This window comes from Trachurus trachurus (genome assembly GCF_905171665.1).
Source record: "Trachurus trachurus genome assembly, chromosome: 16".
Lineage (NCBI taxonomy): Eukaryota > Metazoa > Chordata > Actinopteri > Carangiformes > Carangidae > Trachurus > Trachurus trachurus.
In genome coordinates, this window is record NC_139902.1 from 32,230,531 (window position 1) to 32,246,739 (window position 16,209).

The window sequence follows — 16,209 nt, forward strand, 5'->3', positions numbered from 1 at the left end:
AAAATGAAGAAAAGAAAACAACAAAAAACAGTAGAGATTTTATCTAGTAATTTGGATCATAATATTTTTTCCATAAGACCGGATGTCTTGAAAAATATTGCAGTTTTTCAGTTCCTTTATTTATTTATTTTTTTTAACCAGCAATAGGATGATATTAATGACGTCAGAGACAGGTCAGGCTAAATGAGCCATATAAAAGATAATATGATATAAATCAAATTGTGGTAGGCCTATATTATTAATTGTTAGAGAATTTTTTTTCTTTCTTTCTTTCTTTCTTTCTTTCTTTTTTGTCAGATCTATTTACCTGTAGTATCTAACCCCACACACACACACACACACTCACACACACTCACACCTGTTGGTGGCGGTGTCGCGCTCCTCGGCTGAGGAAGCAGCAGCAGCAGCAGAGGAAGAGAAGGAGGAGGAGGAGGAGGAAGCGGACTGAGCTGCTGCTGGACCCGGAGCTGCCAGCTGGTTCACACACCGACTGAGAGCGACTGAGACCGGGACGGAGAGCAGCGAGCAGCCGGCGGACGGAGCCATGAGGAGCCGCAGCCTGTGAAGCAGCAGCAGCCGCTTCAGACCTTCACACCTCCACACACGGTGAGTGCTGCTGCTGGTCCAGGATCAGGCCTGGACTCATTAATGACCGGGATGTCATCAGTTAATGACAGGCTGCACACACACACACACACACACACACACACACACACACACACACACACACACACACACACACACACACACACAGGCCTGGAGCTCACTGGGAAGTTTGTGGATCCATAGGAAACTTTATGACTCCCTTTTCAGCTTTAAAACGCAACAAAAACACAATGTAAACACAATATTCACAGCTATTATCAGCTAAATGCCATTAATGCACACGGGCAGGCTGCAACTCTGTGCACACTTTACATGTTAACTTGTTGTTTTCAAGGTAAAATAAGTAAAAACATTAACATAACATTATTTCATCTACTTTAAAGTCTCATATTTTACACTTTTCTGTGTTTTTTCTAAAGGTAAAGTCAGTAAAAACTACTTTTAAAGTCTCACATTTTACACTTTTCTAACGTGGTGAAGAGGAAAGAGGCTGTCCATAAAAGTATCAAGTATTACTTTACAAATAGTTTTTATGATAAATTTTCTAAAGGTGAACAATGTCAGAAAGGTGAAAGATTAAATTACCAGAGACACAAAAGATCATTTAAATTATATTTTAAACTTTATGACTCCTTTTTCCGCTTTAAAACACAATGTTAACACAATACTCACAGCTATCAGCTAAATGCCATTAATACACATGGTCAGGCTGCAGCTCTGTGCACACTTTACATGTTGACTTGTTGTTTTAAAGGTAAAATAAGTAAAAACATTAACATAACATTATTTCATCTACTTTATAGTCTCATATTTTACACTTTTCTAACATGGTGAAGAGGAAAGAACAATGTCTCCCTCTGAGATGCGGTCCATAAAAGTATCAAGTATTACTTTCTACACAGATTTTTTACAAATTTTCTAAAGGTGAACAATGTCAGAAAGGTGAAAGACTAAATTACCAGAGACACAAAAGATCATTTAAATGAAATAATAAACTTTATGACTCCTTTTTCAAACACAATAGGTATTATAATCTAAATGCCATTTAAACCATGGTCAGGCTGCAGCTCTGTGCACAGTTTACATGTAGAGTTGTTGTTGTTTTCGAGGTAAAATGAGTAAAAACATCAACATAACACTATTTCATCTTTAGAGTCTCATATTTTACACTTTTCTGTGTTTTTTCTAAAGGTAAAGTCAGTAAAAACTACTTTTATAGTCTCACATTTTACACTTTTCTAACGTGGTGAAGAGGAAAGAACAATGTCTCCTTCTGAGATGCGGTCGATAAAAGTATAAAGTTTTACTTTCCATAACAGATTTTATTAATTTTCTGAAGGTGAACAATGTCAGAAAGGTGAAAGACTAAATTACCAGGGACACAAGAGATAATTTAAATGAAATAATAAACTTTATTACAGATGATCCTCCAGCGTCTCACTGGTCATGAGGATTCAGGCCTGGAGCTGACCTATTATTATGGTATTATCAGCTAAATACCATTGATACTACAACACACATGGGCAGGCTGCAGCTCTGTGCACAGTTTACATGTAGAGTTGTTGTTTTCAAGGTTAAAAAAAAAAAACATGAACATAACATTATTTCATCAACTTTAGAGTCTCATATTTGACACTTTTCTGGTGAAATAGAAAGAACAATGTCTTATAAATGAAGTTAATAACTTTCCATCACATCTGAGCCTTTAGCAAACATGGGTTTTAATCATTTTCTAAAGGTAAACGACGTCAGAAAGGTGAAAAAACTAAACTAAACTAGATAGATTAGACTTTGTTGTCATTGCACAAAGGAAAACGAAATTCACTGTGCCATGGCCGAATAAAAGAAGCAAACAAATACACAACACATGCATGTGCAAAATCATTCAAGTCATAGTATTAAACAAAACAACATAAAAACACATAAAAAGAGCATTTTATGGACAGTGTTGCACAAATCGTCCCTTTATTTCACTGATTAAAGTAACTAAACTGTGACTCAGGGCTAAAGTGAGAACTGATCTAACATAAACTGCAACAAAACTTAATGAGGAAACCTGTAACTGAGTGTAGTAAAATAAACTAAAATAAAAGTATCATGATATGAAAACACTTGAACGCAGCACCGGTGTTTTTTACTGTAAATTAAACTCTGTGTTTTCAGCCTGAAACCAGAAACACGTCGAGCAGCTTCTCAGGTTTCCACTCAGTCAGACTGGTAGAGTGTGTGTAGGTGTGTAGGTGTGTAGGTATGTGTTAATGTAGGTGTGTACATAGGTGTGTGTGTGTGTGTGTAACCAGGATATCCTCCTCCACTCTTGCTTCATGTGTTTGTCCTGATTCTCACACCGACTCTTTGTTCTGCCGTTGGGTCGTTGGTGTGTTTACTTTCTCTTCTTCCACTCGCACGTGTCTGTGTCGCCTCTAACTGCAGATATTATTAGATTTAGATATTGTGTACACATTCATTTGACTATTTATTTTGTTATTTTGCACAAATACAATAAATAAGTTACATTAACTTAAAGGGATAGTAACATTTTTACGTTTAAGTGAGGTTGTATGATCTCCAAATAGCCCCTAAGTACTTTAATTGCAGTAGAAGACTCTCTGCACTCCTCCCGTTAGCAACACCAGCCCATAATAGCCCTGCCCAGAGATTTACAACATACAGTGTTGTGAATGGACCTAAAGAAACGGCCTATTTTCACGGCCTAAAAGAGGTTTTACCTTAAAAAAAACCACAGTTCCATTGTTCACTATAATATAATTTTTTCCAGCCCTTCAAAGTGCAGGAAAACACAGTTTTTATTTGGACCTAACCAACTCACGTATCCCTCCGCCCAGGGTTAGCGCCCGCCGATCAGCAGTTGGTTAGGTCCAAATAAAAACTGTGTTTTTCCTGCATTTTGAAGGGCCGGAAAAAATTATATTATAGCGAACAATGGAACTGTGCATTTTTTTTCAGGTAAAACCTCTTTTAGGCCGCGAAAATAGGCTGTTTCTTTAGGTCCATTCACAACAATGTATGTTGTAAATCTCTGGGCAGGGCTATTATGGGCTGGCGTTGCTAACGGGAGGAGTGCAGAGAGTCTTCTACTGCAATTAACTCATTGAGTGCCAGCCCTTTTATAAAATGGTCAGTGCCATGTGCCAGCGTTTCGGGGCATTTTGAGTAATATTTTAAGACCAAGAGAATATTTTGTATTATGACTCTGAAAACACAAAATAGCTCAAAGGAAAGAGGAGACTCTCTATTTAACTAGGGAAAAACCATTTGTTTGTACCTTGTTCCATTCTTAATTTATCTTAAGTTGAATAGAGCCTGGTTGCACCAAAAAGACCACTTTTTTTCTAGAAAGCTGAGAAAAATGCATTTTTGTGAAAGAGAGTCTCTCAAGAAAAACAGTGATTTATCCGTTTTAATTTTGGCTTCAAAAACATGTAAGACATCTGAAAATTTCATTTCACATGTTTTTTCATTGTACAAAAAAAAACAAAAACTAAAATACAACAAGTAGGAGTCTTTCTCTGCAGAGTGATGCCTGCTCTCCTACTCCTCCTGCAGTTGCTGCCCCCTCACCCTCTCCTCCCCCCTCCTCTCCCCCTCCCCTCACCCCCTCTCTGCCCCTCCCCTCTCCTACTTCTCCTCCTGCTGCTTCCCCTCGTCTCTGAAGGAGGGAGGGAGACGTCATGGCGTCTTCAGCCTCTGTGCTGGACGCGGCCGCGGCAGCGACGCACCGCGCTGATCTCTCGGTTCGTCGTCACGACGTCGGTTTACAGCAACTGGTGAAACTGACTCCGCGATCCGCTTTCGCTTCGGCATTTCGGTGCTGATCATCTAGATGAGTTTACCTTTCCTGCCTCCTCCGATCACTTCATGCTGGAGCTATGCTAATAGCATCCGTGGCTAAGCTTTCCTCCAGCTCCACGTTACACTTGTTCCAGGCTCTGCCCGTCGTTTTCCTCTAGAAATAGAAACTTTTCCCAACTTTTTTATCTCTGTACCGATCGCACTCGTCTTCTCCTTCCTCTTCACTTCTTGCTCTGATCTACAGTCTTCTTCGTTCTACACATCCCAGAAGCCCCAAAATTACTCACAGTGTGCGCGAGAGCGTCCCCATTTACCAGCCGCAGAAAAGTGCATTTGACGTATATATACGTCAATGGCACTCAAGCGTTGGATTTTGATTGACGTATATATACGTCAATGGCACTCAATGAGTTAAAGTACTTAGGGGCTATTTGTAGATCATACAACCCCACTTTAAAAAAATGATACTATCCCTTTAACTTACTTGACAAATAAAAAAAGCTTTTCTCACTCTGACCCAAATTCCACTTCATCTAGAGTTGAAACAATTAGATGATAATATGTCAATAAATGTCAAATCTATTTGATCAAGGCACGGCAGCTTTATTTATACAGCACATTTCATACCAAGGGGCGACTCAATGTGTTTTACATTAAAACAAAACATTTAACAGTAAGAATTGGAAAAAAAACATACAATTTTTAAAGATTAAATTAAAAAATAGTAAAAATTGGAAACATTAAACATACAATTAAAAGCAAGAAAAAAGAATAAAAGAAAGTACAGGGGAAAAAAAGATAAAATAAAAACTAGATTAAAATAGAGCATAAAATATGAGTTTGCAGGATGAAATATTGATTTGTATTAAAACAATTAAGAAGATTTACCGAAGATTTAATGTTTTTTAAAAGAGTTCAACATGAAAAGAGAAATGTTTTTAACCTGCGTTTAAAATTCTAACAAAAACAAAAGATACTGACTGAACGAAGGAGGATTTCATTCTTTACTTTAAGTTAAATTCTCAATTTCTGAGGTTTTATCTGAATTATCTGTAGAACTGCAGCTCTGGTTTTATTCGTCTGTCTCTCTTTGATCATGAGTAAAAAAAAAAAGGGGAAGGATGTATTCTGTGTGTGTGTCATCTGTCTCTGTTGCCGTGGTGACCGCTGACTGTGATGGGCGTGTCCTCTCAGGTGATGGACGCGGAGAGCGGCGAGCTGTTCATGGGAGGCGACGGCGCGGCGGCGTCAGACAGCTGGCAGCTCGACGCCCCCTTCTGCTCCCAACTCATCAAGCCCCTGCAAGACTGGGCGGTGGACCCCGAGTGTGTGAGTTTTTTTTTTATGTATTTATTTATTTTATTGAGCAATTGAGGATACAAACTCTAAAAGAGGATGATTGCAATGATACCGGTGAAAATAAAGTTCAATAGTATGAGTATGTCCATGTTCGGTTGTTTATGTTGTACTTATACATGCTTATGTCAATAATAAAAAGACCATTGAAAGAAAGAAAATAAAGTTCAATATAAAAGTGCAAAAATCAAAACATTAGGGGATTCATGAAGCAGAACAGAACAAAACAAAACCAAATAGTATCACATAAGGTGTGAAAATACATAATATCAGGCATTTTAATTCAACATAAAGGAGAATTCCGGTCATTTTCTAAGTAACGCTCTGCAGCTCTAGGTCCCAGAGTGTGACCACAGGAAAAAATCACAGAGAAATCTGTGCAGCAGAGTTGTTTTAGAGGGAAATTCATGCAAAACCACTGATGCGCGTTGCCTTCAGGGACAGTTTTTCATCAAGCAGTCTCTGTATTTCCCTCTAAAACAACTCTGTGTGGTAACGTTGTGTTATTATCTCATAGCGTGGTGAATGTGCAGCTCACAACTTGTCCACCAGAGCGTTGTTGTGGAGTTGTTGGATTGTGTATTTGATTAGTTTGATGAGGGAAACCAAGAAATCCCATAATGAGCCTCCGTAGCATAGGCCAAGATAACCTGGCCAGAGTGTAAAAATGTGTGGCAATGTGTTGTAATTTGTGTGTGTTTGTATGTGTCTGGTGAAATGAAATGTGAAGAAATGGTCATGTGAAAAAGAATTTCCCTAGAGGGACAATAAATGTCGAAAGTCGAAAGTCGAAAAGTAGCTCTGAGCAGCTCACGGCTCTGCTCCGCCGTTCTAAAAACAGCTTGCACCGACAATTAAAGGTAACGAACCTACTGCTATGACTATAGGGATTATAGCAATGGGCCAATTTGACAAAATGTTGAACTATCCCTTTAACATCTTATAAAAGCATCACTTAACACTCGGTTAAGTGATGCGGCAGCGTCGTGTAGTAAAGACGTGTAGTACCGAGCCTCCATTTTGAGGTCGGATGTAAATGATGGCGACTTCCGGTCGGCCCCTCTTTTGTTTTGATGACGGTAACATCCAATCAGGAGCAGCCAAAGATCAACGTGAAGTAAGATAGTTGCCCGTATCGAAAATAAAGGAATAATAATCCCCCATGGCCAAAATAAAGAAAAATAAACATTTACACACAACCTTTGCACATGGAAACGTAGCCTACACAAGCTCAGCTTCATGCACTGTATGGAATGTGCTTAGTGTACATTCTTGTGCTAAGTGCACATTCTGAGTGAAAAACGAGTGGAGAAAAAATTTAAAAATATAAATATTTTTTGTTGTGTGTATGTTAGAAAGTTAGACATTTTTCTCCTAATAGCTAAGGCCTGAGAGAATCATATTTGAGAATGAAAAAGCTTGTTCATTGTTGATCTCTGTGTTTTTTTTACTTAAATTCTGTGATATTCAATTACCGTTTTGTTTTTTCTTTCGTTTATATACTCATATAACTATTAATCCATTCATGTGAGATCATTTCAGCATACAAATTTTTCGATAGCCCAGGTTGTCCTGAAAAAAGAAATGTTCATTACTTGACTGTACATGGAAGGGTTGAGATTATACATGCATTAATAGACAGAAAGACCAGGCGGGCAAAAAGTAGCAAAAAATGACTTGGAGTAATAAGGGTTAAAGGGATAGTAGCATTTTTTAAAAGTGGGGTTGTATGATCTACAAATAGCCCCGAAGTACTTTAATTGACCCTTTGTCAAGGCCCCGCCCCCCACGGTTACTGTTGCTAGGTTGGACAAACAATGGTCACGGAAGGGTTAACTCCCATTGGAAACCATTGAAAATTAGGCAGATTTAAATTGCTTGTAAGGAAAATTTGAATTAACTTATACATCAGAAAAATAGTGTCCATGATAGAAGACAGACGTGGCTGAATAGCGATTGAACGGGCATTACCTGACTTTTCCGAAAAATGGGGAAAAATCATTGTTTTGGTCACTCACTAGCTAGTAGCTAACGACGCTAGCTAACGTTAGCTACAAGCTAACGCTTAATCTCCGCCGATCTCCCGTTTTTCCTCGTAAAACTTCACAAAGTTCAAAAGACATTAGCAGCGGTAATGTTACGTTTGCTAGATAATTATGAAGGTATTAGATCTTCTCTGTCTATGAACACGACCAGAGAGTGGACTGGAGAAGGAATGTACAGCCAGGGAAAAACAGGCTCACTTCTCATGAGGACTGCACAACAACAACAAACAAAACTATGCAATTAACCCCTGACCTATGCCTATAGCTCCCCCTAGTGGACCACCCCCAAACCCTATTATTAAGCTCAACTAAATACATAACAGAAGGTTAAAGTAATATGTAGGCCTATACAGTGGGAGTAGCCTACATAGGCTAAGTATGATTATTGATGTCTTGTGTTTAGGGAATGGGAAAAAAATGACTCCAGGAATACGTCCAGATAACGTGAGTCGCTATTGCAGGAACCCCAGGGACACATTTTAACCATATTGAAAAATTATAAAGTAGTTTTTGCCGAAAAACTTGCTGTCTACCTATCTCGTTTCATAGGGTTTCATGCCAGAGTCGTCCAACCTTAGAATGCTGCGCAACACGTGACATGGGGAGAAGCGCTCTGATTGGTGGAACAGCTGACCAATCAGAAGGCCAACAAAGGGTCAATTGCAGTAGAAGACTCTCTGCACTCCTCCCGTTAGCAACACCAGCCCATAATAGCCCTGCCCAGAGATTTACAACATACAGTGTTGTGAACAGACCCAAAGAAACGGCCTATTTTCACGGCCTAAAAGAGGTTTTACCTGAAAAAAAATACACAGTTCCATTTTTCACTATAATATAATTTTTTCCAGCCCTTCAAAGTGCAGGAAAAACACAGTTTTTATTTGGACCTAACCAACTGCTGATCGGCGGGCGCTAACCCTGGGTGGAGGGATACGTGAGTTGGTTAGGGCGAAATAAAAAACTGTGTTTTTCCTGCACTTTGAAGGGCTGGAAAAAATTATATTATAGTGAACAATGGAACTATGTATTTTTTTTCAGGTAAAACCTCTTTTAGGCCACGAAAATAGGCTGTTTCTTTGGGTCCATTCACAACACTGTATGTTGTAAATCTCTGGGCAGGACTATGGGCTGGCGTTGCTAACGGGAGGAGTGCAGATAGTCTTCTACTGCAATTAAAGTACTTAGGGGCTATTTGTAGATCATACAACCCCACTTTAAAAAAAAATGCTACTATCCCTTTAAAGTCCAACGTTTGAAGCTGATAAAGTTTTCCCGCCTCAGACGCTCAACGACAGCGAATCAGAGGACGTCCTCCACGCCGTCGACCCTAACGAGGTGTTCCCCAGCGGGCCGGCCGCCGACCCCTCGTCGTCAGAGAGCGACAGCGGCATCTCCGAGGATCCCGTCCTCGAGAGCCCCGTCACCATGGTGACAGCGCTGACCGCCGCCGCCGCCACGGCAACAACGACCTCCCAGCCGGCCCCGGCGACCGTCTACCAGGTGGTGTATGACATCAGCGGGCTGGGCGGCGTGAAGGCCGAGCCCGGACACGAGAACATCATCTCCATCGAGCTGGGTGAGAACACACAGACTGGAGCTACAACTAACCATCCTTTTCATTATTGATTTATCTGTTGATTATTTAAACCATTGATCGATTTAGTTTGGTCAATAAATTGTTAGAAATTGTTAAAACAGGGTTCTTACGGATCCTTAAAAAGTCTTAAAAGGCGCATTGAATTCATTAATCTAAAAACAAGGCCCTAATTGGCATTAAAATGTCTTAAATCAATTTTTCAAACGTCTTAACTCTTTCGCGACCATTGACGAGTAAACTCGTCAAAACCGTATTTTTACAGATTACGATAATAGACACTCTGAGGTACCCTGTGTGTGAATATGGTAGTCCTCTGATATGTAAAACTCTTTTAAACTAAAATCAAAACATAATGTTTTTTATAAACTGTGTGATTTTGGTTTTGTTTGAGTAATTGTTCTCCTTGAACGCTGCTCTGGGGACAGCGTGCAGCGCTGTGCGGCTGTCGGCTACAGTGTTGCCACTTTCTCGCTGAATCTGGCGACTTTCCAAACCCTCTTTTGACAAAAGCGACCGACGACAAATCTGGCGAGTTTTTCCGGTGCTGTTACAAACGTTTCTGGTTTGGAGACTCGGATCTGAAAGCCGGTTATGTCTGCTGTTTTCAACGTGCAGCGGAGCAGGCGCTCTGCAGCGGGCGCTGTGCAGCGGGCGCTCTGCAGCGGGCGCTCTGCAGCGGGCGCTGTGCAGCGGGGGCTGTGACCGGCCGCCCCCGCCCCAGAGCACTCATCGCCGGCCAGTCACACAGCAGTGTCACGGAGCTGCTGCGCTGCGGCCAGAGACCCACACCGCTGCACCGCTGCTCTCCAGGCTGCCACACCCCCCAGATTTGCCTACAAATATATTTATTTAGCCGTAGAAATGATTTGGGAGACGCCACACTGCAGAGTACCGGTAAAATGAGCAGATTGCCACTTGACACAAAAGTGCGTTTTTCTTTGAAACTAGAGCGGGAGCTCCGTTTTTGGAGAAACCCAGCTCTCTTCTTCTACTTCGTACTCACGAACGAAACGGCGGAAAAACTCGCCGTTTTTTCGAGGAGCACGTTGTAAAGTCACTCTTCAACCACGTGAAGACCGTTTGTTTCTAGGTGATGTACAGAGTTCGGTTCGACGTGAGATAAAAGGTAAACAAATAGCCAAAAACATGTGGTCCTGAGCGGATGTGCTGAGGAATTAGTGTGGTCGCGAAAGAGTTAATAATGTTAACACTTGGTGAGTGGTATTTTATGGTTGTAATTAGTCTCAAATCTCAAAATAATTGGTAACATTCCGACATAGAGAAGTTAGTGGCGGCCGTCAACGCTAAATTTCTCACCGCCTCCAGCTCCCGAGTCAGTGTTTTTTTTTGTTTTTTTTTGGACTTTTTATGCATTTATTTTGAAAGGACAGCTGGAAAGAGACACAATCCAATGTTCATGTAGCAATCACTTTACCTTGGATCACATAGGAAAGTGCGTAATTGTCCCTAACCCTATGTAATTGATGTGGTGTTTTTTTTTTCTTTTTTCTGCATTTGTGTTTATTATGAAGTCGGTCTTAAATTTCATTTCAAATGGCTTAAAAAAAAGTCTTAAAAAGTCTTAAATTTAACTTGGTTTAAGCTGTAGGAACCCTGAAAAACATCAACCAGTGTTTCCCAAACCACCAGACGACGTCCTCAAATCTTGTCTTGTTTTGTCCACAAACCAAAGAGAGACTCAGTTTATTGTCATGAAGGAACAAAGAAACCAGAAATATTCACATTTAACTCATTGAGTGCCAACCACGTAATTTCTCGTTTTTCGTTCCCATGCGTTGAGTGCCAAAAACGTAATTTTACGTTTTTTGCTTTTTTTTTAAATTATGAAAATAGACACTTTAATACACATTATATGTAAATTTGGGGACTCTACGACGAGGAGAACTGAAATAGATGACGATCAAAGTCACATGACAGCTCATGATCTGGAAGTTTTTATCATAACTCGGCTTCTGCAAACGAGTTCTGCATGCAGATGCAGCGCAGCTGCTCTGCTCTCACCCGCGCTGCTGCTCCAGCTGCTCGAGCTGCTCGGAGCTGAACCAGGAAGCTCTCAGCCGACAGTCCGCCCGGTCTTCATCTGGAGCAACACCGTGTCCTCCCCAAAGTCCCCCCGCGGTAGAATCTGATGGTCTCTGGGCCAAAGCAGACCGGCATCACCGACCCGTACCACAGAAGGACCGCGACCACCGGCGGGACCGGTGTTCCCGAGCCGCGGTGGCCGACAGACCATCACGTTCCGCCGGGAGAAGCTGTGACACGGCACGGTGCGTCTGTGTTATTGTTGTTTAGTGGCGCCCCCCCCGCCCCCGATGGTGGTTTTGTGAATAGAACAACCATTGTTGTATATATATCTTATACGAGCCCTTTGATCCAGCAATGCGAGTGTCAGAAGAGCGACAGACACAAACAGAGCACCTTTCATAAAAGACGCTCTATCTCCTTTTCTAGAAAAAAAGGAGGGATTTTGGTGAAACCCAGCCATGTTTAGCTTGACTTTTCTCAGGAACGGAGGCACGTAGAAACAAACGGTTTGTGGCCACTTGAAGCATAAAGTTAAACCTTTCAATTGAGCCACAGTATGTGTTGGTGGCAATAATATAGAATACACTGTGGCTCTACAAAGATCGTCAAAAATCGTCTAAATTGCCGGTACACTTGACTAAAACTTTGGAAAGGAGCGCGGCACTCAATGAGTTAAGAAGCTGAAATCAGAGAATTTGGACTTTTTTTTTCTTTAAAGGTAGAGTCTGGAGTTTTGTTCGTTGCAGTTTGTAAACAAAACATTGAAACTCAGCCCCTCCTCCTCTGGGGCTAAGCTGTGTAGCCTCCTGCCCCAGACAGCAGCCGTTGTCATGACAACAAAGGAAAGGAAATACAGTCTGAGTGAAGCTCTGGAGCTGTGGGCCGATAGCCGACCATTCGCCAACACCGGGAGCCTCCGTGCATGTTTTTATGCCGTTGTGGTGAACTAAGAAGCGGGTGTTAGCAGCGGATGCTAACCGCTACCGCTAGCCGAAGTTAGCATCGAGCTAGCTCACTACAACGGCCCTAATACTTGTTACCAGTGTCGGTGACGGTGGGGAATCGGTCCGCGGCTCCAGCGCTTCACTCAGACTGTATTTATTTTACTTTGTTGTCATGACAACTGTTGCTGCTGAGAGAGAGAGAGACGTGCTAGCACTCGTTAGCATCAGAGACAGCTAGTGCAGCTAGCAGCCCTGAGCCTCCAACTCTGCTGCACGTAGCTTCACCTGAGCTCCGTCATTGGCTGGAGAGAAAACACCGACTCTCTCGCCATAGACCAGAGCGGCTTTTTTATGCAAATGAGAGTGACTGAGGCATTCTGGGTAATTTAGGGGCAGCGCCCGGCATCCCTCCATTGAAAAGTTCAGCCTAACTGGCTTGACAAACTAACTAACAAAAAGTTGTCTATTAACAGGCTATTTACAGACAACACTGAGCCAAAACCTCCCGGTGATTCGACCACATACGTGTAGATGTCTGGGTCAGACATTTCTGGCCACTGTGTGGAGTCATTGATCACTGTGGGAGGCTAAAGGAGCATACCGCTAGATTCATTCATTGTAATTTTTCAAGATAGCGTGAACGGTGGGTTTCAAAGAGGGTGTCAAAATAATTATGAGACATAGTGCTACAAAAGAAACAAAAAATAAAACATTCAAATTGATTGTTAGTTAGTCTACGCTCCATCAAAACACAAAAAGCCACTGAGTGCAATTTAAAAATGCCGGGTGCTGCCCCTAAATTACCCAGGATGCATCAGTCATTCTCATTTGCATAAAAATGCCGCTCTGGTCTATGATGATGACGATGATGATGATGATGATGATGCAGGTGTGATGTCATGGTGTCTCCATCCAAACAAAACAGAGCAAAAGACCAAAATACAGGCAGGGGGAGGGGGGGGGCTGCAGACACAGCCCCCACCACACAGGACTAGAAGCCCAGAGGTGACGATTAAGACGGATTTCATTTGTATAAGTCTAATGTTTATTTTTGGGCACAAAACTCCAGACCCAACCTTTAAAAAACTACTCAAACCGATTATTAGATTATCAGAATAGTTGATGATTAATTTAATAATCGATTATAGTTTGATTAATCGATTAATTGTTGCAGCTCTAGCTAGTTACTTCTTCACTTTACAAGGGCCAGGTAGGTTTGGAGCTAGTTTCCCTCAAAAAATGAAATCATCATTTAAAAACAGCATTTTGTTATGTTTCGTTGGGTTTTCTTTGTCCAATAATAAAAGTTGTTGATGATCTTAAACATTTAAATTTGACAAATCTGCAAAAAACAAGAAATCGGGAAGGAGGCAAATACTTTTTCACGGCACTGTTTATGGAAGATGAGGGAGGGATAAACATAAGTTAATATGGATATTTATGTAGTATATTTATTTTATTTTATTTTTAATATGTAGTTTTATATATTTTTATGTATTTAGTATACTGTATATGTTTATTTATATGGACATTTATGTCATATGATATACTGTATATATTTACCATGATGTGTAGAAAGGGGTGGGAATTTTTTTTTTTAAGTGCATACTTCTTCCTACTCCTTTTTCAAACTTGTGCATGTTATGATTTGATGAAACTTATATTTTTTGTTTTTATTTTTTTCAGTTTTAGTCAGTTTTGTTCTAAATAAATAAATAAATTCCTTCCTTCCTTTATTCTCCTGTCCCGGTGCAGACGAGTGGAGCTCCCAGGTTCTGTTCTCTGACTCGTGTGTGGTGAACGAGCTTCCCGTGGTCAACGCCGCCGCCGCCGGTCGCCTCAACGGACCCATGGATCCTCCGAGTCCTGACGACGACCTGGTGAGAATTCATTCACAAAAACGAAGAAAACATTTTCAGAGCTGAACCGATACTTCCATACCACACAAACAATACGTGGGAACCTGCTTTTTCAATACTCTGTGTAACTTTATTTTGCTGCTGCTCTTTAAATTGTGCGCAGTTTGAGAAGTTGTTGAATCACAGTGGAGCTTCAGTACGAGAAGGTTTGATGTGAAACAGTTTTTTTTACATACAGTAAAGACTCCTGAATGTAGTAACACATGGGTTGTTTTTTTTGTTCTGGGTTTGTGTTTTTTTTTAATCGTGCTATTGAAGAAGTATCAAGAATCGTGTAAATCCACTGGTATCGGTATTGACTACTGAGACTCTGGTGTTGTGAGTAGGGATGCACCGAATAATCGGTAACCGAATATATTCGGCCGAATATTGCAAAAAAAGCAACATTCGGCCTTCGGTGGAATGAGCGCAAAGCAAGGCCGAATATTAAAAAAAAAAAAGTCTGATAAATACGCGATCCCGCGATAATCAAAACGGCAGCTTAAACCCCATGGAGCTTTATTAGTAAGTGACTCCTACTGCTGGAAAAACAACAGCAACAAGAGCAGTGGGGGGAAGCTGCACCGTTGCACGTCGCTCCAAGAGCCGGTGCGTCCTCTCGCAGCGGAGACACGGCCACTGAGAGGACTGAGTGAGGGGACCGTTTCTGTAGCAACGCGCCTTTTAATGAATCATTTAAAAACCAAACACCCTGAACAGCATGCTGAGTACGAGAGGGAGAGACGGCTGCAGCAGTTAAAACGAACTATGCCCCACTGACTGCTCATACCTTGGGTCCCCACGTTTATCTGGCCGTGGTGGGGGCCTGGCTGTGATTTATAAGAACTGTCACTCTTGCCAACAAATGAGCTCAGATCAATTTTCCACTTTTGAAATGCAACTCGTCAAGGTTGGTCGTCTGAAGGCATTTTACTGTATATTGATATATCGGCCTCCTGGCCCGGCCGGACAATTCCTAAAAGATTTTACTGACTTTCTCACCTCAATTTTTAAACTGGATAGAGTGTTACTACTTGGTGATTTTAACCTGCATATTGATGATGTTTCTGACTCTTCTGCTTCACAATTCACCTATATTACAGAATCGTTTAACTTCAAACAACATGTTCTGGGTGCTACTCACAGGGGAGGTCATACACTGGACTTAGTGTTTACTTTGGGACTGACCGTTAACGACGTCCGTTGTGAGGACCTCCTAATCAGTGATCATAAATGTATCTTTTTCAATCTTTCGATATGTGATAACCCTGCATACCCCGAAAGACTGCAACACTCTCGTTTGATCACTCAAAAATCTGCTGAAGAGTTTTCAGAACATTTTTGTTATGATTTCAATTTAAATCTTGATCATGTTGAGGATTTAATTCAGTGCTTTAATGCACACTGCTCCAAAGCAGTGGATATTGTGGCACCTTATAAGTCCAGAACTGGAGCTGTTCGTCAAGTCTCCCCTTGGATGACTGATGTTGTCCGCAACATGAGACAGAAATGTCGCAGGTCTGAGCGCCTATGGAAAGCCACGGGACTTGAAGTGCATCGCCTCTATCTCAAACAACTTAGACAGTCTTTCAATGAGCTAGTCCAGCAGGCTCGAGCAGCTTACTTTGCAAACCTCATCTCCTCCTCAAAAAGAAACCCGAAAATCCTTTTTGATACCATAAATCATATTATTTCTCCATCACTGCCTGCATTACCATCCTTAAATAGAGATGATTGTAACAAGTTCCTCACCTTTTTTACTGATAAGGTTAAGGCTATTAGATCAAATATTCCCTCAGTCACTCGCCTAGTCACTGCTAGCATTGCTCCATCTCCATCCATTCTCAGCTCATTCCGGCCAGTTAGCCAACAAGAGTTGACCATGTTGATTAATAAAACAAAAC

At 41.3% G+C, this 16,209-nt stretch overlaps 1 protein-coding gene across 1 annotated transcript in view; it reads left to right on the top strand.

The window, feature by feature from the left end:
• Positions 1–444: 444 nt before the first annotated feature.
• creb3l4 (cAMP responsive element binding protein 3-like 4) overlaps positions 445–16,209 on the top strand; it is a 30,084-nt gene continuing 14,319 nt past the window's right edge. Inside the window, exons 1-4 of the mRNA XM_083989328.1 lie at positions 445–606; positions 5,614–5,748; positions 9,102–9,396; positions 14,163–14,287. Of these exons, the coding sequence (XP_083845454.1) occupies positions 5,617–5,748; positions 9,102–9,396; positions 14,163–14,287 (552 nt within the window). The 5' untranslated portion in view covers positions 445–606; positions 5,614–5,616. The remainder of the gene's footprint in view (positions 607–5,613; positions 5,749–9,101; positions 9,397–14,162; positions 14,288–16,209) is intronic.